The sequence below is a fragment of the Dasypus novemcinctus genome, chromosome 4 (assembly GCF_030445035.2).
Source record: "Dasypus novemcinctus isolate mDasNov1 chromosome 4, mDasNov1.1.hap2, whole genome shotgun sequence".
Classification (NCBI taxonomy): domain Eukaryota; kingdom Metazoa; phylum Chordata; class Mammalia; order Cingulata; family Dasypodidae; genus Dasypus; species Dasypus novemcinctus.
In genome coordinates this window covers 43,613,275-43,633,540 of record NC_080676.1, presented here as the reverse complement: position 1 = coordinate 43,633,540, position 20,266 = coordinate 43,613,275, and the positions used below count along the sequence as shown (strand labels likewise).

The 20,266-nt window shown below is 36.4% G+C and overlaps 1 protein-coding gene across 2 annotated transcripts in view; it reads left to right on the top strand.

Annotated features, from left to right (window-relative positions):
- The window catches only part of LOC101412484 (solute carrier family 2, facilitated glucose transporter member 2-like), a 30,221-nt gene extending 23,029 nt beyond the window's left edge, over positions 1-7,192 (top strand). Inside the window, exons 9-11 of one of the 2 annotated variants that reach the window (XM_058295274.2) lie at positions 3,732-3,833; positions 5,104-5,301; positions 5,390-7,192. In XM_058295274.2, coding sequence (XP_058151257.1) covers positions 3,732-3,833; positions 5,104-5,301; positions 5,390-5,503 — 414 coding nt within the window. In that variant the 3' untranslated portion in view covers positions 5,504-7,192. The remainder of the gene's footprint in view (positions 1-3,731; positions 3,834-5,103; positions 5,302-5,389) is intronic. The other variant, XM_058295275.2, reaches the window with a different exon arrangement.
- The last annotated feature ends 13,074 nt before the right edge of the window (positions 7,193-20,266 follow it).

The following is a 20,266-nucleotide window of genomic DNA, read 5'->3' as shown; positions in this document are numbered from 1 at the left end:
CCGTGTGGAGCTGGCCCATGCGCAGTGTTGATGCGCGCAAGGAGTGCCGCCCCACCCAGGGGTGTCCCCCGTGTAGGGGAGCCCCAAGCGCAAAGAGTGCACCCCGTGAGGAAAGCCGCCCAGCGTGAAAAGAAAGTGCAGCCTGCCCAGGAATGGCGCCACTCACACTTCCTGTGCCGCTGAGGACAACAGAAGCAGACAAAGAAACAAGACGCAGCAAAAACACACAGAAAACAGACAACCGGGGGATGGGAGGGGAATTAAATAAATAAAAATAAATCTTTAAAAAAAAAAAAAAAAAGAACTCACGTGGGGGCACAAAGGACCGTTCCCTGTATAAAGCCCTGGGTTTCTTCTCCTTCAGTGTGTACTTATACCCCTGGGAATCAGCCCATTTATTGTCATTTCTATCAATATTGGCTCTTCAACCTAGGTTCCTCTCCTCCATGATTCCTATGATTTTTATCCTGATGGTTCTTGGGGAAATTTTTTTTTCAACTTCATTGGGGTTTTAACTAAATAAGTAGAGGAAAATAAACATGGTCCTTTCTAAAAAAATTAAATTATCCTATTCACAGACGACATGATTCTACACATTGAAAATTCCGAAGAATCCATATGAAAGCTACTAGAACTAAGAAATTATTTCAGCTCAGTTGCAGGATATAAGGAAGACACGCAAAAGTCAGTTAAATTTCTAAACACTAATAATGAACAATCTGAAAAGGAAATTTTAAAAATTCAATTACAATAGCATATAATATAATCAAATATCTAGGAATAAATTTAACCAAAGAGGGAAATGACTTTTACACTAACAACTTTAAAACATTGTTGAAAGAAATGAAAGAAGATCTAAATAAATGGAAAGACATCCCATGATCATGGATTGGAAGGTATACTACTGTTAAGATGTCAATACTACCTAAAGTGATCTACGAATTCAGTGCAATCCCTATCAAAATTCCAGCAGCCTTTTTTTTGGCAGAAATGGAAAAGCTAGCCCACAAAATCATATGAACTTGCAAAGGGCCCTAAATAACAAAAAGAATCTTGGAAAAGAAAGAAAAAGTTGGAGGATTTCCTGTTTTCAAAACTTAATGAAAAGCTACAGTAAGTAAAACAGTATGGTTCTGTCTTAAAATAGACATTTATTACTGATGGAATAAAAGTGAGACTCCAGAGATAAATCCATACATCTATGGCCACTTGACTGTCAAAAAAGGGTGCCAAGTCACTTCAATGGGCAAAAGAATAGTCTGTTCAATAAATAGTGTTAGGGTGTTAAAAAGGGTGTCAGGTCAATTCAATGGGCAAAAGAATAGTCTGTTCAATAAATAGTGTTAGGGCAACTGGAAATCCACAGACAAATAAATGAATGCGGACCCATACCACTCAACATGTACAAAAACTAATTATAAATGGATCAACAACTTAAATATAAGTGCAAATATTATAAAACTGACACAAGAAAACACAGGGAAAAAATCTTCAGGACCTTATAGTGGGCAATAGACTTTTCAATTTTATACAAAAAGCATAAGGAACAAAAATATTTAGATAAAATGGAGTTCTTCAAAATTAAAGACTTTTGAGCATCAAGGATATTATCAAGAAAGTAAACAACAACCTACAGAATGGGAGAAAATATTTGGAAACCATGTATCTGATAAGGGTTTAATATCCAAAATATATAAAGAAAGCCTACAGCTCAACAACAAAAAGACAAACAACCTAATTTTAAAAGAGTCAGAGGTTTGCCTAGACATTTCTCCAAAGGTATTCAAATGGCCAATAAGTATATGAAACCATGCTCAATATCATTAGCCATTAAAGAAATGCAAATTAAAACTACAGTAAGATAGCAATTCACACCAACTAGGGTGGCTATTTTTTTAAAAAATGGAAAAAAAAATGTTGAGGATGCAGAGAATTGGAAACCCTCACACATACTCATGGCAATGTAAAATGGTATAGCCACAGTGGGAAACAGTTTGGTGGTTCCTCAGAAGGTCAAACATAGAATTACCATTTGACCTGGCAATCCAGGTAATTATTTGTTTTTGAAAAGTTGCTTTAATGTTCAAAACTTAGAACAAGGACAGTCCATCAGTCACTCAGTCCCCTTCTCCAGACATAACCAATTTTAAGTAATTTTGTGTATCCTTACAAATGAATATATGCCAATAGAAATAAATGCTGATAATGTTTATTTCACTAATTGGAAGGAACAAACTAAATTAGTATGCAGGAAAATATAGAGACTTTCCTAACTCCATTCTGAATTATGGTCTCCATTCCATATGAACTTCCATTTAATGGGTCTGTAGAAGAGATCTTGGAATAGCAGAGAGAAAACATGGAAAGAAATATGGAGAAAACTGAATGCAACATGGACCTGGAGGAGAAGCAGTTGCCAGCAAACTCTAGCTTGTGACCCAGGATGTAGGTGATACACAACAAAACTTAGGGTTATAGTTGGGCAAACACTTCTAACTACCAACAACCAACAAATCTTACACCCACTCTATAGTGCTCATCTAGCCTACTTCAAAGAGAGAGCCCAACTCAGTTTTCAAGGTGTGCAGTTTTAAGTTTATTAGGAAAATAAAAATCTTCCCAGTAAAGGAGATAATTCTTCAGAAACTGAAGAAACACATAGTAAAAGTCCTTGATCCTGAGAATGCTTCTATTTTCTTGGTGGCTTGAAACTGAGTCATCAAGTCAACACTGAAAGTTACAATTTTCAGAGAAATTTTAATCTATAGTTTCTATTTCCCACTTCTTTCTCATGCTATCTGAAGTACGAATGTACCTCTGAGATGAAAGGGGCTTTCTCTGTAGGTGAAAGTAAACATTACCCAGATATTTTCAGAGCCAAAGCTCAATATACTAAGGGTATCATTGCTATTGACACACCAAAAGACTGATGTGCCTAGTCAATTTACTCAGCAATGTGAGAAATTGTCACAGGTAGTCCTTTTTGTGAGTCACCAGCCTTGAGTAGGCAAAGGTCTATCAGCAAACTCTATCTGAGCTCGTTGTAAATCTTAATCATTAATATAAAGGTCAACAGGCCCAAAGAAATCAATGACATAGCTGCTGAAATAGGATAAAAAAGACTAACCCTTTGCTAAAGGCTATCTTTTCAAATGAATTACTTCACATCTAGCACCAGATACATTAGGCACACCAGAAAAGCACAGACCTGAGGATTATGGTAAAAGGATTAAATTAAACATGATGTCAGGTGAATGGTCATGAGTTGACTTTATTAGCAGTCAGAATATTGGATGCAAATACTTAATAACTAACTTGTTTCAAGATTCTGTAGTTAATTATAACAGGACAATTATTAGATGAGAAATTTATGACATTTTATGCAGAACCTTCACGTTTAAATTTGCAGGAAATCTATTGAGAGTGATCCAGAATGTATACCATCTGAACTTTGTACCCAAAGTGATAATCCTAGAGTGGCAGTACAGCTATTATTCTACCTCTAGAAAGGCCTAATGCACACAATGTGACTCAGTTCAACAGGTGTTTGTTGATTACCTCTGTTTACTGAGACCAGCTCTGGGCAGAGCTCACCCTCCTAGATCTCTATCTGTAAAATGGAGTAATAAGACTGCTTCCTTCCAGGTACTTTGGAAGAAAAGAACTATTTAAGTCTAAAGTCAGTATTAGGTGACCTATAAAACTAAGAAATATATTTTTAACTTTCCTAGGTATTCCTTGTGGAGAAGAGAGGGAGATTATCTCTGCTTAAAATTGGATTCATTGGGATGCTTTTGTCTGCCATCTTGATGTCAGTGGGATTTTGTCAACAAGTAAGTTTCGTATCCACACTGAGCTTTTTGGTGACCATAAGCAATTCTTTGTTCAAGGTTAAAGTGCTTTGTATGTCAAAAGCATTTGAAATTGACTTATGAAATGAAGCCAGAGGACTGGCATATCACACTAAGGAGCTATATAAAGAAAAGGGGACAACTAGGTTCTTAGGGTTATAGATTGTGTAGCTGGATTTTGTCTAGGTCCTTGGCTAAACTGCAAGAAATGAATTTCAAAAGCACGCCATGTTGATTAGGCCAGTAATTTACTAAGGTAGGGTGGGAAGCGAAATGGGTGAAAATAATGGATCATGGGTCCCAGGTAAAGAAGAAGGGGCTGAAGGGTGATTAAAAGGGCCAATTTACAGACTAAAATTGCCCATTATAGAGTATAAATGCCCAGATTTTGCTTCCATTTGGATCTATGCTGGGGTCAATAAGGCCGGAATAGGGGTTAAAAGGCAAGAGAGGGCCGGTTTGGCCTTTGTGCTTACTTTTTAAACCATTAATTATTTCCACCCCTTTGCTAATGGCAGGGAGGAGTCCCAGCTATTTGCTATTTTGATTGATTGCCCCACCCATCAGTCCCCCAGGAGGGCCTATGATAAGGCCCCTGGAGGATATCCTGGGCTTCTCCTGGCTTCCTGAAGATACCTCGTTCTGAATTGGAGTTCTCGTGAAGGTTTTCCAGCAGCCGTCTCAGGGATATTGAGGACACGTGTTCAATGGCAGCAGTTTGTCTGCCAGGTTCTAGATCCATCTATCGATTCCCTATCTGGTCTACTTCAACTGGACATCAGCATGTAAATTGTGCTTGTTTCCTGCGAGGCTGTGTACAACATGATTAGAGCACAGCCCCGGGGTCAGCCCGAAGCATGTCCTAATCCCAGCTCTGCCACGTAGCTCCTACTTCACTCAAGCAAGTATCTGAAACTTACCTGAGCCCAGCACTTTCCTCTCCTGTTTCACAGGATGGTCATACATCCAGTCCAGAAACCTGGTATGGGCAAGAGCAAAGGCCAGTGGACTCTTGCCTCATCTTTTTCACAGGAAAATGGTTAAGCATCACATAAATTCTCCAAACTAAATATTTGCCCTAATGATGCTCAAAAGATTTATCCTCAGTCCAGGATAACTGTAGTCAATTTTACATAAGCACATCAGTAAGAGAGCTGTGTCACCTCTAAACTCAGTGGGAAGCTACTTAGCTAAAGGACAACCCACCCAAATATCCAAGTCCCAACTTTCTTTTATGTTCCCCTGGTTTCAGTTTGCTTGGATGAATTATGTGAACATGGCAGCCTTCTTCTTCTTCACCGGTTTCTTTGGAATTGGGCTAGGCCCCATCCCCTGGTTCATGGTGGCTGAGTTTTTCACGCAAGGACCACGCCCCTCTGCTTTAGCAATAGCTGCATTCAGCAACTGGACGTGCATTTTCATCATAGCCCTAACTATCCCTTACTTTAGGGTAAGCAGCCTTATACTGTGCAAATTTACTGAACAAAGATAGGGTCAAACAGCTGCTAATTGGAACTCTGTGTTTCTTTTCTGTGCAGGACTTTGGTGAACTTTATATATTTTTGCTCGTGTTGTTTTGCTTCCTTTCCTCATCCCTTAAATTTCCAGAAACCGAAGGAAAGTCCTTCAAAGAAATTGCAGCAAAATTCTGAAACAATGGTGGCTCATCTCAAGGGCCAATAGCTGGGGTCGAAATAGAATTCCTTGGAGCTACAGAGACTGTGTAAAGACTACCTGCTTCTTGAGAGGTTTTCAAAATAAGGATTCCTTGAGAATTTTATTTCTACATAGATCTTCAAGTATTGTTTTACCTTTTTATTTTTTAACATTTTTTTCTTTTTTCTTTTTTAAAGATACTTAGATTACGTAAATGTGATATAAAAAATATAGGAGATTCCCATATACCCCATTCCCTGCCCCTCTCACATTTTCTCACAATAACAACATTCTTCATAGTGTGGTACATTTGTTACAATTGTTGAACACATTTTTGAGTATTGCAACTAAGCATGGATTATAGTTTACATTGTGGTTTACACTCTCTCCCACACAATTTTCTAAGTTATGACAAAATATATAATGGCCTGTATCTGTCATTGCAATGTCATTCAAAACAATTCCCAAGTCCTAAAAATGCCCCTGTATTATATCTATTTCTCCCTCTCCCTGTCCTCAAAACCTCCAATGGTCACTGCCTTCACATCAATGATATAAGTTCTTCCATTATTAGAATCACAATAAGTCTATAGCAGAATAACTGTAAGTCTGCTCTAGTCCATCGTTCATTCCCCAGTCCTGATGATTCTGGGATGGTAATGCCCACTCTGCCTTGAACTGAGAGGAGGCTTATATTCCATGAGACAGATGGATGGAACTATCTTACTTGCAGTTGCAGACTCTCTCTTTCTTGGGATGGTCGTTGTCCATCATCATCTCCTTGTTACTTGTCCTGGGTGAGTCCAGTGACCCAGAGAGGAGGTGTTGCAATTCTGAGATTCAGGGCCCAGTTGGCACATGGACAGCCCAAAGATTTAAGTCTCTTGGCCATACACCTATCAACTCTAGTACTAGCTATAGGTTCAAATAGAAGAGGCAGAATAGCCATGTGTAGGGAAACCACAGCTGAGTCCAACTCTGTCACACTGGGAAGCATAAACTCCAATGTAGGGCCCACTTGCAGGGGACCAAACTCCTGAACTGTCAGCCCTGACTATAGTGTCTGGATGTTTCCAGATCCCTCAGGAGCCCCACTATTTAAGGCAATATTTACTTTGAGAACTTTTCAAATGAAAAAGAAGATTAAAGGCAAATTTTGTGGCCAGGTTTTGGAAAAGATAAAATACAGGTATTCAATTAAATTTGAATTTCAGATGAACATCCAGTAACATTTTAGTGCAAGTCTCTTCCAAATATCTCATGAGATTATGAAATTCAAATTTAATTGGGCATCTTGTGTTTTCATTTGCTAAACATGGAAAACTTAGTAAAACTATAATTTAAAAAGGGTGGCATAATGCAGTACTGATGAATTGACATAATACAATTAAAAACTCAGTTTATACATTGTCTATTCACAACTATGGAAAAGTAATCAAAACTTGATTAAGAAGGCATTTCAAACAAGGGGAAACCGTATAGCTTAATAAATCCTACTTAACTATTTACCAGTTGGAAAAAATAAACTTGAATACCTATTTCACATTAGCCAACAAAACAGCTGTGTATGGAGGGAAAGGCCAAATTAATTAAAAAAAACAACTAAATGTAAAGAGCCAAAAGAAAATTTGGATGAATATTTTTCTAACCTTGGAAAGTGAAATATCTTTCTAAATAAGACCAAACGAAAACACAGCAAAGGAAAAAATCTGATAGTTTTACTATCTAAACATAAAAAACTTATGTATATTTTTAAATTAAAAAGTAAATAAAGTGGAAAAACACTGCAATATATATGACATAGTGCAAACTTATCTTAATGTCTAAAACTGAGATGCTATATTCTTTTCCTGTCAAATTGGTAAAGAATATTACAAATGTCACAAGCATGGTTAAGAAAGGTGCTGAGGAAACACGAAAACATACACTGCTGTCAGGAGCAATAAAAAGGAACTCACTGTATATATCAAAAAGACAAAATAAAATATGATGAAATATTAAAATACTGCAGAATCATAATTTGGAAGAATGTCAGCTGACTTTGAAAGTACTCATGATGTATTAAATGAAAAAGTATTTTGCCAAACAACTTCTTCATTATGATCCAAATTCTTATAAAACAAAACAAACACAAAATTTCTCTTAATAACAAAATGTCTGAAAGAAAATTCACCTAAATGTTAATATGAATGATTATGTCTGTGTGGTAGGATTATGATTCTGTATACTTCTTTATGCATCCATGTATTTCCCATAATTTGTGAAATAAATTGGTAAGCACAATACATTTTAAAAGTCATTTTTTAAGTTTTGAAGTGATTTCCAGGTCATTTCAGGATGAGGTAAATGAACTACAGCCTACCTACTAAAGACTCTGGATACATTTTTAAAATAATCACATGAGGTCTCTGAAATGTAAACAAATCAGGTAGATTGAGGAGGGGAGACCAAAACTTGCACAACTGACCGCTATGGGAATGAGTTCCTTTTTTTTACCCTGCTGTTTGGTCTCATGACTTTGATTTGAGCAGGCCCATGTCATATAAGATCAAGGCAGCGAAATGAGAGGCAAAAATTCCAATTAGAAACCTCATCTCTGACTAGGATAACTGGGAAATGAGCCTTTGGGGTCTCTCCCAACTTTGCCCTATCTTCTAGCCAAGGACTGAGAAAAGGGGCCCTGTAGGAGAAGATCATGGAAAGGATAGAGGTAGAGAAGAGAATTCCTTAATTCTGTATATAAAACCATACAGGCCACAAGCTCATCCCTCAGTGAGCACATGTGGGAGACACACAAAGTACCATGGCAAAGGTTTAAAACTGTAATGATACTAGAACCACTATCCATGTAAGGTAAGACAAAACTTACAGTATGAACCTAAAAGGGTTGATTGCTTGCTACAATAGCACAACTACAGTAGCATGAAAGTCAGCATTCACCAGAAGATTTTAACAGGACCCAGAATTGACAAAATATACTCTTCTACACATACTGTCTAAGATCTAAAGTTACTCTACATTGAAGGAAGCAGGAAAATGTGGTCAATTCCCAAGAGAAAGGACAATCAACAGATGTCAACTGCAAGATGACTCAGAAGTTGGACTTATCAGACAATTTTAAAGCAGCTATTGTAATAGTGCTCCATAAAATAAAGGTAAACACACATAAGGAAAATGGAAATTGAAAGTTATCAGAAGACATACAGAAACTAATGTTTTCATATTTTTCATAAAGAAATTTTAAAACTGGAAAATATAATATCTGAAATTAGAAAAAAAAACCCACTAATGGACTCATTCATAAATGGACATGATAGAGTAAAGAGTCAGTGAAATTGAATGTAGAGTAATAGAAATTAGAAGAACAGAAAGAAAAAAAAAGACGGAGAAACAATGAGCAGTGCCTCTAGAGCCAATAGACGGTTAAGAGTCATGTCCCAGGAATAGCAGGAGGCAAGGAGGAAAGGACTGTTGAGAAAAATATTTGAAGTAATAAGGGCTAAAATTTTCCCAAACTTAGTAAAAAATAAATTTGCAAATACTCAAAACAGAATAAACTCATGGAAAGCCACACATGGTCATATAATTAAACTGCTAAAAAGCAAAGATAAAAAAATAAGTTAAAGGTAAAACTATGGGGGAGCAGATATGGCTCAAGTGGTTGAACTCCTGCTTCCCACACAGGAGATCCTGGGTTTGGTTGCTGGTGCCAAATAAAAAACAAACTAGTAAAGCAAATGAAAAAAAACTTAGAGCAGCTGATGTGGCTCAGTGGTTGATTGCCAGCTTCCCACATACAAGGTCCTGGGTTCAACTCCTGGCCCCCAGTACCTCTAAATAAATAAATAAATATAATAAAATTGTGGAAAAAATGAAAAAAAAAAAAAACCATACCATGCAAACACTAAAGAAGAGTGAAAGAGAGAAGAAAATAAAGCTGGCGTGGCTATATTAATATCAGAAAATTAGACTCCAGTACAAGAAATATTATGAAAAATAAAGAGTCATTATATAATGATAAGAGGGATGATTCCTCAGGAAGAAATAACATTCTTAAATATGTGGGCACTAAATAACAGGATTTCAAAATACATGAAGAGAAACTAATGCAAATGAAAGAAAAGAAAGGGAAAAAATAGGCAAATCCACAACCATAATTGAAGATGTAAACATCCCTCCCTTGAAATTTATTAGAAGTAGATTAAAAAACAAAACAGTAACCATATATAAAACCCAAACAAATTCCAAAGTGGCTCTACCATTCTGCATTCCCACTAGCAATAACTGAGTGTTCTAGTTGTTCTGCATATTCTTCACCAGCACTTGGTATTGTCAGATAACTTTCTGTTATTGATTTCCAGCTTAATGTCATTATGTCAGAGAACATATTTCATATGATTCCATTTCTCTTAAATTTGTTAAGGTATGTCTTATGACCCAAAATAGGGTTTGTCTTGGTGAATATAACGTGCATTTGGAAAGAACATGGATTCATTTTTTGTGGGATAGACTGTTCTAATAATGTCTATTAGATCACTTTGGAAATGATGACCAACTATAGACACAAAACATGAGGAAAAAAATCTCTCCTCAAGTGATCTGAACAAGAGAGAGAAAGTTCATTGCCTTTTATTTCATCTGAATTCATAAAAGTTTATAAATTTACTTTTTAATATTTACATAGTCAATTTCACTTTTTGTTGTACAGTTCTATGGGTTTAGACAATGGATAGTCAAGTGACCTCTTCCCACTATCAAGATAAAGAACAGTTTTATCACTCCCAATAATTCCTTAGTGCTGCTCCTCTATAAATCTAACTCCAAATGCTCCAAAGGAGCTGGTTCAAAAAGCCCTTTCTGCTGCCTAAAGTGTTATCACTCTCTTTTTCTAGCATCTCTGAGTTCTTAGCTTCTTTTTTTTAAACAAATCAATTTCATTGGTACATATTAATAAAGCAAGCAATTCATCCAAAGTGTACAATTAATAATATCTGGTATAATCATTTAGATGTGCATTCATCACTTCAATCATTATTACAGCATTTTCATTATTTCAATAATAATAAAAGGAAAAAAGAAAATTCTTCACCCTTCACTCTCTGTTTCCCCTGCTATATATAGCTGCTATTTCTGCTATTCTTGCACAATCATTTATTATTTATTAAACAGCTTTATTGAGATGTATTCACATACCATACAATATATCCAAAGTGTATAATATATGGCATTTTGTATAATCACAATATTGTGCATTCATCACCACAAAAAATTTTAGAGCCATTTCATTACTCCAAAAATAAAACTCCACACTTTTAGCATGCTTTCCTAGCCCTACATAACTACTAATCTAATTGCATCTTTTAAATTGATTTATATTTACATTTTATATAAATAGAATCATACAATATTTTACACAATATATTTAGTTCACACTAGTGCAATTATATAGTATCTGTTGTTTTGTGTCTGGCTTGCTTCATTCATCACAATGTCCTCCAAGAAAAATGGACTTGGCCCAGTGGTTAGGGCGTCCGTCTACCACATGGGAGGTCCGCAGTTCAAACCCCGGGCCTCCTTGACCCATGTGAAGCTGGCCCATGCGCAGGGCTGATGCGCGCAAGGAGTGTCATGCCATGCAGGGGTGTCCCCTGCGTGGGGGAGCCCCACGCACAAAGAGTGCGCCCCATAAGGAGAGCCGCCCAGCGCGAAAGAAAGTGCAGCCTGCCCAGGAATGGTGCCACCCACACTTCCCGTGTGCTGACGACAACAGAAGCAGACAAAGAAACAAGACGCAGCAAATAGACACAGAGAACAGACAACCGGGGAGGGGGGGAATTAAATAAATAAATAAATCTTTAAAAAAAAAACAAAACAATGTCCTCCAGTTCATCCAAGTTGTCATATGCTTTACACCCTCATTTTTTAAACAGCTCCATAATATTCCATCTTGTGAATATACCACAGGTGATTATCCATTCTTTGTTTGATCACCCCTGGGTTGTTTCCAACTTCTGGCAATCATGAATAATGCCCTCAGTGTGAACATCAGTGTGCAGATGTCTGTTTGTGTCACAGCTCTCACGTCTTCTAGGTATATACCCAACAGTGGTATGGCATGGTCACATGGCAAGTCTATATTCAACTTCTTTAGGAACTGCCAAACAGTTCTCTACAGTGGCTGTAACATTCTACATCCACACCAACAGTGAATAAGTGTTCCTATCTCTCCACATCCTCTCCAACACTTGTAATTCTCTGTCTTTTTAATCGTGGCCATTCTGATAGGTATGAAATGATATCTCATCGTAGCTTTGATTTCCATTTCCCTAATCATTAGGGATATTGAACATTTTTTTCATGTGTTGTTTTGCCATTTGTATTCCTTCTTTATACAAATGTCTATTGAAGCCTTTTGCCCATTTTTAAAATCAGGTCATTTGTCCTTTTACTGTTGAGTTGTAACATCTCTTTATATATCATGGATATTAAACCCTTATTAGACATGTGATTTCCAAATATTTCTGCCATTGAGTGGGCTGTCCTTTCATCCTTTTGATAAAGACTTTGAGGTGGAAAAGTGTTTAATTTTGAGGGATCCCATTTATCTATTTTTTCTCTTGTTCCACATACTGTGGATACAAAGTCCAAGAAACCACCACCTACCACGTGTCTTGAAGATAGTTTCCTACATTTTCTTCCAGTGGTTTTATGGTCCTGGCCATTATATTTAAGTCTTTGTTCCATTTTGAGTTGAATCTTGTACAGGGAGTGAGATAGGGGTCTTCTTTCATTCTTTTGGTTATGGATATCCAGTTCTCCCAGGGCCCTTTATTGAAGAAATTGTTTTGATCCATTAACATAGACTTGGCAGGTTTGTCGAAAATCAGTTGGCTGTAGAGGTAAGGGTTTCTTTCTGGACCCCCAATTCTATTCCACTGATTGATGTTTCTATCTTTATACCAGAATCATGCTGTTTTGACTACTGTAGCTTTGTAATATGTTTCAAGGTCAGGCAGTGACATTCCTCCCATGTTGCTCTTCTGTTTTAGAATGCTATTGGCTATTCAGTTGCACTTTTCCTTCCAAAAGAATTCAGTAATTGCTTTTTCTATTTTTGTAAAGTAGGCTGTTGGAATTTTGATTGGCATTGCATTGAATATATAGATTACTTTGCATTGATTGACATCTTCACAATATTTAGTCTTCCAATCCATGAATATGGAATGACTTTCCATTTGTTTAGGTCTTGATTGATTTCTTTTAGCATTGTTTTATAGTTTTCTGCATATAGGTCCTGCAGTTCTTAGTTTAAATTGAGTTCCAGATATTTGAGTTTTTTTGTTGCTACTATAAATGAAATGTCCTCCTGATCTTCTCCTCAAATTGTTCAACAGTAGTTTACAAAACATTACTGATTTTTGCATGTTAAGCTTTTATTATTCCTACATTTCTGAATTTATTTAATAGCTAAATGAAATTTGTTGTAGAGTTTCAGAATTTTCTAAATACAGGATCATGTTATCTGCAAATAGTGAGAATTTTACTTCCTCTTTTCCTATTTGGATGCCTTTAAGTCTTTTTGTGCATAATTACTCTAGCTAGAATTCTAGTAGAATGATGAATACCAATGGTGATAGTGGGCATCCTTGTCTTGTTTCCAATCTCAGGGGGAAAACTTAGAACCTTTCCCCTTGAGTATAATGTTGGCTACAGGATTTTCACATATGCCTTTTATAATATTGAGGAATTGTCCTTCTATTCCTATCTTTCAAAGTGTTTTTATGAAAAAAGAATGCCTAATTTTGCCAAATGCTTTCTCTGCATAGCTTTAGGTGATCACATCATTTGTGCTAGTCGTAAGTTTGGTATCCACACTGAGATTTTTGGTGACCATATGCTAGCACCTCGGTGTTCAAGGTTAACGTACTCTGTATGTCAAAAGCATTTGAAATTGACTTAGGAAATGAGCCAGGGAACTGGCATACCACACAAAGAGATATGTAAAGAAAAGGGGGACAATTAGTTTCTTAGGTTTGAAGACTGGACATCAGCATGTAAATTGTGCTTGTTGCCAAGAGAGACAGTGTACAGCACAGTTAGGGCCCAGCTCTGGGGTCAGCCCCAAGCTTGTTCTAATCCCAGCTCTGCCACGTGGCTGCCTGCTTCACCTTGGGCAAGTACCTGAACCTCTCCTGAGCCCAGCGCCTTCCTCTACTATTTCACAGGATGGTCATGCATCCAGTCCTGAAACCTGGTATGGACAAGAGGAAAAACCAGTGGACTATTGCCTCACCTTTTTCTCAGGAAAATGGGTAAGCATCATATAAAGTTTCCATCCAGAGGATTTGCCCTAATGGTGCTCAAAAGATGTAAGCATGACTCAGATTAGAATAACTATATGCGATTGAACGTAAACATATGAGGAAGAGAGCCATGTCACCTCTTAAACTCAGTGGGAGGCTAGTTAGCTAAAGGAAGACCCAGCCAAATATCCCAGTTCCAACTTTCATTTTTTTGCCCTCTGGATAAGTTTGCTTGGATGAGCTATGTTACCATGACGGCCATCTTCCTCTCTGTCAGCTTCTTTGAAATTGGGCCAGGCCCCATCCCCTGGTTCATGGTGGCTGAAATTTTCAGTCAAGGACCACGTCCTGCTGCTTTAGCAATAGCTGCATTCAGGAACTGGACCTGCAATTTCATCGTAGCCCTGTCTTTGCCATACATTGAAGTAAGCAGCCTAATATTGTGCAAATTTACTGAACATAGATAGGGTCAAACAGCTGCTAATTGGAACTTTGTTCTCTGTCCAGGACTACCGTGGACTTTATCTATTTTTCATCTTTGCTGGAATGGTCCTGCTCTTTGCCTTGTTTACATTCTTTAAAGTTCCAGAAATCAAAAGAAAGTCCTTCGAAGAAATTGCAGCAGCACAAGAATGGTAGCTCATGCCAAGGGTGAAAAGCTGATCTAGAAATGGAATTCCTTGGAGCTACAGAGACTGTGTAAAGCTACCTGCTTTTTAACATGAAAGAAATAGGAAAGAAACCATGTGCTTTTAAAATAATGATTCCTTGAGAATTTTATTTCTCCATCCTGAAGTATTATTTACCTTTCATGTACACGTTTTTTCTTTGAGATACCTAGGACCAGGGATTGAAACTGGGACCTCATATGTAGGGAAGCCAGTGCTCAACCACTGAGCCAGAATGGCTTCTCCAAGCTGGCTTTTCCATTTGTTTTGCTTGTTGTTCATTTTTGTTTTTTCAGGAAGCCCCGGGAACTGATCCCAGATCTTCCCATGAGGGAAGTGGGAGCTCAACTGCATGAGCCACATCTGCTCCCAATATATTTTTTATGAGAAAAGTCGTAAATTTACAAAATAATCATGCATAATGTACAGAATTCCCTAACATCACCCCTCCAGCAACACCTTGTGTTATTGTGGAACATTTGTTTCAAATTATGAAAGAACATCATTAAAAGATTTCTACTAACTATGGTCTATAACTTACTTTTGATATGCATTTTTCATACACCCCCCTATCTTGAACACCATGTATTCATTTTGTATTTCTTTATATTCATGAGTGAACATTCTCATATTTGTACTGTTAAACACAGTCCAACTTCGACTACATGGTTCACTGTGTTATACAGTCCCATACCTTGTACAATGCATCCAAAGTGTATATTGAATGGCTCTTACTTTCATCAAGAGTGGTGCAGTCACTACCTCAGTAAATTTTTGAATATTTTCCTTATTCCAAAAGAAAAAATCCCATTTCCGCAATTAATGACCCTTAACATAGATATAGTACCTTCACAAATTGATGTAATATTACAAATTGTGCTTAACTGTAGTCCGTAAGTTACATTAATTGTTTTTTCCCGTAAATCAGCATATTCTTACGACTTTGTAATAGTGACAAACATTTGTTCCAGTTCATAGAACAGCCTTGCGTTTGTAATGTTCACCACAATCCTCATCCACCACCAGGTTCACTATGTTATTTAGTCCCTAGATTATTCTCTAGATTTCTTTCATTTGACATTTAAATCCCTAGACTATCCCTTTCAGCCACAATCACATTTATAAACAAGTCCTGTGAGTTATACTCACTATAATGTGTTACTAACACCTCTATTGATTTCCACACTTTCACAGTTAAGCCAATTAAATATTCTGCATACATTAAACACCAGTACCACTTCTCAGCCCTCATCCTATCTCCTAGTAACCTATACTCTAGATTTTATCTCCATGTCTTTATTATTCATATTTAGTTTATATCAGTGAGACCATACAATATTTTTCCTTTTGTGTCTGGCTTATTTCACTTGACCTAATACCTTCAAGGTTCATCCATGTTGTCATATGCGTCCCAAGTTTATTTCTTCTTCCAGCTGAAGAGTATTCAATCATATGTATATACCATGTTTTCTTTATCCATTCATTGGTTGGTGAACATTTAAGTTATTTCCATCTTTTAGCAATTGTGAATAATGCTGCTATGAACATAAGTGTACAGATACCTGGTCATATCCTTGCTTTCAATTCCACTGGATATACTCCTAGTAATGGGATTGATGGATCACACAGCAGTTCTATATTCAACTTCCTGAGGAACCACCAAACTGTCTTCCACAGACGCTGCAGCATTTTACAATCCCGTCAACAGTGACGGAATATGCCTATTTTTCTGCATCCTCTCCAGCACTTATAGTCATCTGGTTTTTGAAAATAATAACCATTCTGTAAAGTGTTGCGTGATATCTCATTGTAGTTTTGGTCAGTATTTCTGTAAGAGCTAGTGATGTTTAGCAACTATTCATGTGTTTTTTCCATCATTTTTATTTCCTCTTTGGAAAAATATCTATTCAATCTTTTGCACAATTTCCCATTTTTAAAATTGGTCACTTGCCTTTTTATGGTTGAGTCATGTGGTTTCTTTATATAACATGGAGATCAGTCCTTATCAGATATATGGCTTATGAAAAATTTCTCCCATGAATAGGCTCTGTTCACCTTAACAAGTCGTTTGAAACATGAAAGTGTTTTAATTTTTGAGGAGGTTCAATATATCTATTTTTCTCTTGATGCTCGTGCTTTGGGTATAAGGTCCAATAAATCACCACCAAGCACAAGATATTGAAGATATTTCCCTATGTTTTTTTCTAGGACTTTTATGGTTGTTCATTTTATATTTAGGTCCTTGATCCATTTTAAGTTAAATTTTGTGTGAAGTATAATATAGGGGTCCTCTTTCTTTCTTTTAGATATAGGTATCCAGTTCTCCCAGCACCTTTTGTTGAATAACCTTAAGCTGTTCAGCCCCAGCTGGGTGGTTTGACAGCCTTATGAAAAATCACTTGACCATACACATGAGGGTCTGCTTGTGAAACATCAGTTTGTTTCCATTGGACTATGAGTCTGTCTTTATGCCAGTACCATGCTGTTTTTATCACTGTAGTTGGTAATATGATTTAAAGTCCAGAAGTGAGAGTTGCCCATGTTCGCTCTTCATTTTTAAGATGTTTCTGGCTATTTGGGACCTCTTACCCTTCCAAATAAATTTGAAAATTGTGTTCTCCATTTCTTTAAAAAATGTTAGTGGAGTTTTTATTGGAATTGCAGTGAATCTGTATATCAATTTGGGTAGAATTGACATGTTAATAATATTTAGTCTTCCAATCCATGAGCACGGAATGCTCTTCCATTTATTTAGGTCTTTTTTAAATATATTTTTTCATTGGAGAAGTTGTGAGCTTATAAAACAGTTATGTACATGTGTGGAATTCTCAACAACATTCCTGTACCAATAAACTAGAGTGTTGTAGAACATTTGTTACAGATTATGACATAATATCATCAGACTATTAATACTAACTATGGTCTATACCATACATTTGGTATACTTTTCCATACCTCCGTATTATAAACATATTACACACTTGGCATTGATGTAAGAATATTACAGTATTGTTGTTAATTATAGTGCAAAGGTTACATTAAATACATTTTTTTCCCATGCTTCTTACATTCTTACCTTCTTGCAATAGTGATGTACATTTGTTCTAGTTCACAGAAGAACATTCTTGTATTGTACAGTTAACCACAATCCTCATCCACCACTGGGTTCACTATGCTATACAGTCCCTAGATTATTTTAGGAAACAGAATTTAGAAATTGGTCTGTAATATTTTTTCATAAAATCTATATTTGTCTTGGTATTTAGGGTAACTGTGACTTCATAAAATGAGTTTGATAGTGTTCCTTCCTGTTCAATTTTGTGGAAGAGTTTGAGCAAGATTCCTATTGCATCTTCTTTAAATGATTGATAGAATTCACCTATGAAGCCATCTGGTCCCGGGTTTCATTTTTAGGAGGTTTTTGATGACTGTTTCAATCTCTTTCCTTGTGACTGGTTTGCTAAGGTCTTCTATTTCTTCTGGGGTCAGTATGGAGTGTTTCATGTGTTTCTAGGAATTTTTCCATTTCATCTATTTTATCCATTTTGTTGTTGTACAGTTGTTTATAGTATCCTCCTATGATCTCTCTTATTTTTATGGGTTCAGTTGGCCCACTTTCATTTCTGATTTTATTTGCATCTTCTCTCGTTTTTTCTTTATTAGTCTAAGTATTTGTCACTTTTGTCTGTACCAAATTTTGATTTGTTGATTCTCTCTTTTTATGTTGTTCTCAATTTCATGTATTTATGCTCTAATCTTTATTTCAATCTTTCTGTTTTCTTTGGGATTAGTTTGCTGTTCGTTTTCTAATTCCTTCAGTTGTGCTGTTAGGTCTTTGATTTTAGCTCTCTTTTCTTTTTTAATGTATGCATCAAGAGCTATAAATTTCCCTTTCAGCACTGCCTTTACTGTACCTGATAAGTTTTGATAGGTTGTGTTCTCATTTTCATTTGTCTCAAGATATTTACTGATTTTCTTGCAATTTCTTCTTTGACCCACTTATTTAGAATGCATTAAATAACCTCCATATAGTTGTGAATATTCTCTTTTTCCACCTGTTATTGATTTTAAGTTCATCCCATTATGATCAGAGAAAGTGCTTAGTAAAATTTCAGTCTTTTCACTTTATTTTATTTTTTGAAAGTTCTTTATCTTGTTATATATTTTTAAATATATTTTTGTTTATTTTAAAAATACATAGAGCACACCAAATGTTACATAAAAATATAGGAGATTCCCATATGCCCCATTCCCCACACCCCCCACTTTTCCCATATAACAACTTCTTTCATTAGTGTGGTACATTCATTGCATTTAATAAATACATTTTGGAGCACTGCTGCACAGCATGGATTACAGTTTACATTGTAGTTTACACTCTTTCCAGACCATTCAGTGGGTTATGGCAGGATATATATTGTCCTGCATCTGTCCCTGCCGTATCGTTCAGGACAACACCAAGTCCCGAACAAGCTCCCATATCACACCTCCTTCTCCCTCTCTCTGCCTTAAGTAACTCCAGGGCCACCCACGGTCCTCAGCATTGCAGGACAAAATATGGTGTATTGTGGACTCCCTGGTATTCTACTATAGAATTATTGTGACTCTAAAATGGAAGTCTGTTTAAATTCATTGAGATCTGACTCATAACCCAACACGTGATCTATCCTGGAGAAAGATCTATGAGCACTTGAGACAAATGTATATTCTGCTGCTTTGGATATAATGTTCTATAAATGTCTGTTAGGCCTAGTTCATTTGTCATATTATTCAAGCCCTCAGTTTCCTTATTTATTCTCTGTCCAGATGTTCTATCCAAAGCTGAGAGTGGTGTGTTGAAGTCTCTAGCTATTATAGAAGAGGTATCTATTTCTACCTGCAATTTTACTTTTGTATGCCTCATGTATTTTGGGGACCTATATTAGGTGCATAAATATTTATTATTGTTTTTTCTTCTTGGCAAATTGTCACTTTTATTAATATATAGTGACCTTCATCTCTTAAAACAGTTTTGCATTTAAAATCTATTTTGTCCAGGGGTGGGTATGGCTCAGTGTTGAGTGCCTGCTTCCCTTGTGTAAGGTCTCAGGTTCAAGCCCTGGCACTTCCTGAAAAAATAAAATCTATTTTGCCTGATATTAGTATCACTTCTCCAGATCTTTTTTGGTTATTCTATATAAGGAATATGATTTTTTTCACCCTTAAAATATCAGTCTGATTGTGGCCTTGTGTCTTAGCTGGGTCCCTTGTAGATAGCAGATAGATCACTCATATTTTTTTAATCCATTCTCTCAGTCTATGTCTTCTGATCGGGAAGCTCAATCTATTAACATTGACTTTTATTACTAACAGGCATAACTTAGTTCATCATTTTACCCCTTGGCTTTCTGTTATTATATCTTACATTGTCTATTGTTTAACCTTTTTAGTTACCCTTACATATAATCTTCATTTCTACACTCCTTTCCAACCTTCTTGCCATTGTCTTTTCCTTTTATGCTGCAGCAAACCCTTTGATATCTCCTTTTAAATTTGTTTTTATTAAAAATAATTTTAAAGATACTTAGATTATACAAATGTCACATAAAAAATATAGGGGACTCCCCATATGCCCTGCTCCCCACACTGCCCACATTTTCTCACATTAACGACATCCTTCATTAGTGAGGTATATTCACTGCAATTGATGAACACATTTTGGAGCACTGCTACTAAGCATGGATTACCTTTAGTATCTCTTGTAAATCTGGTCTTCTGGTGACAAACTCAATTTTTCTTTGCAGTGAAG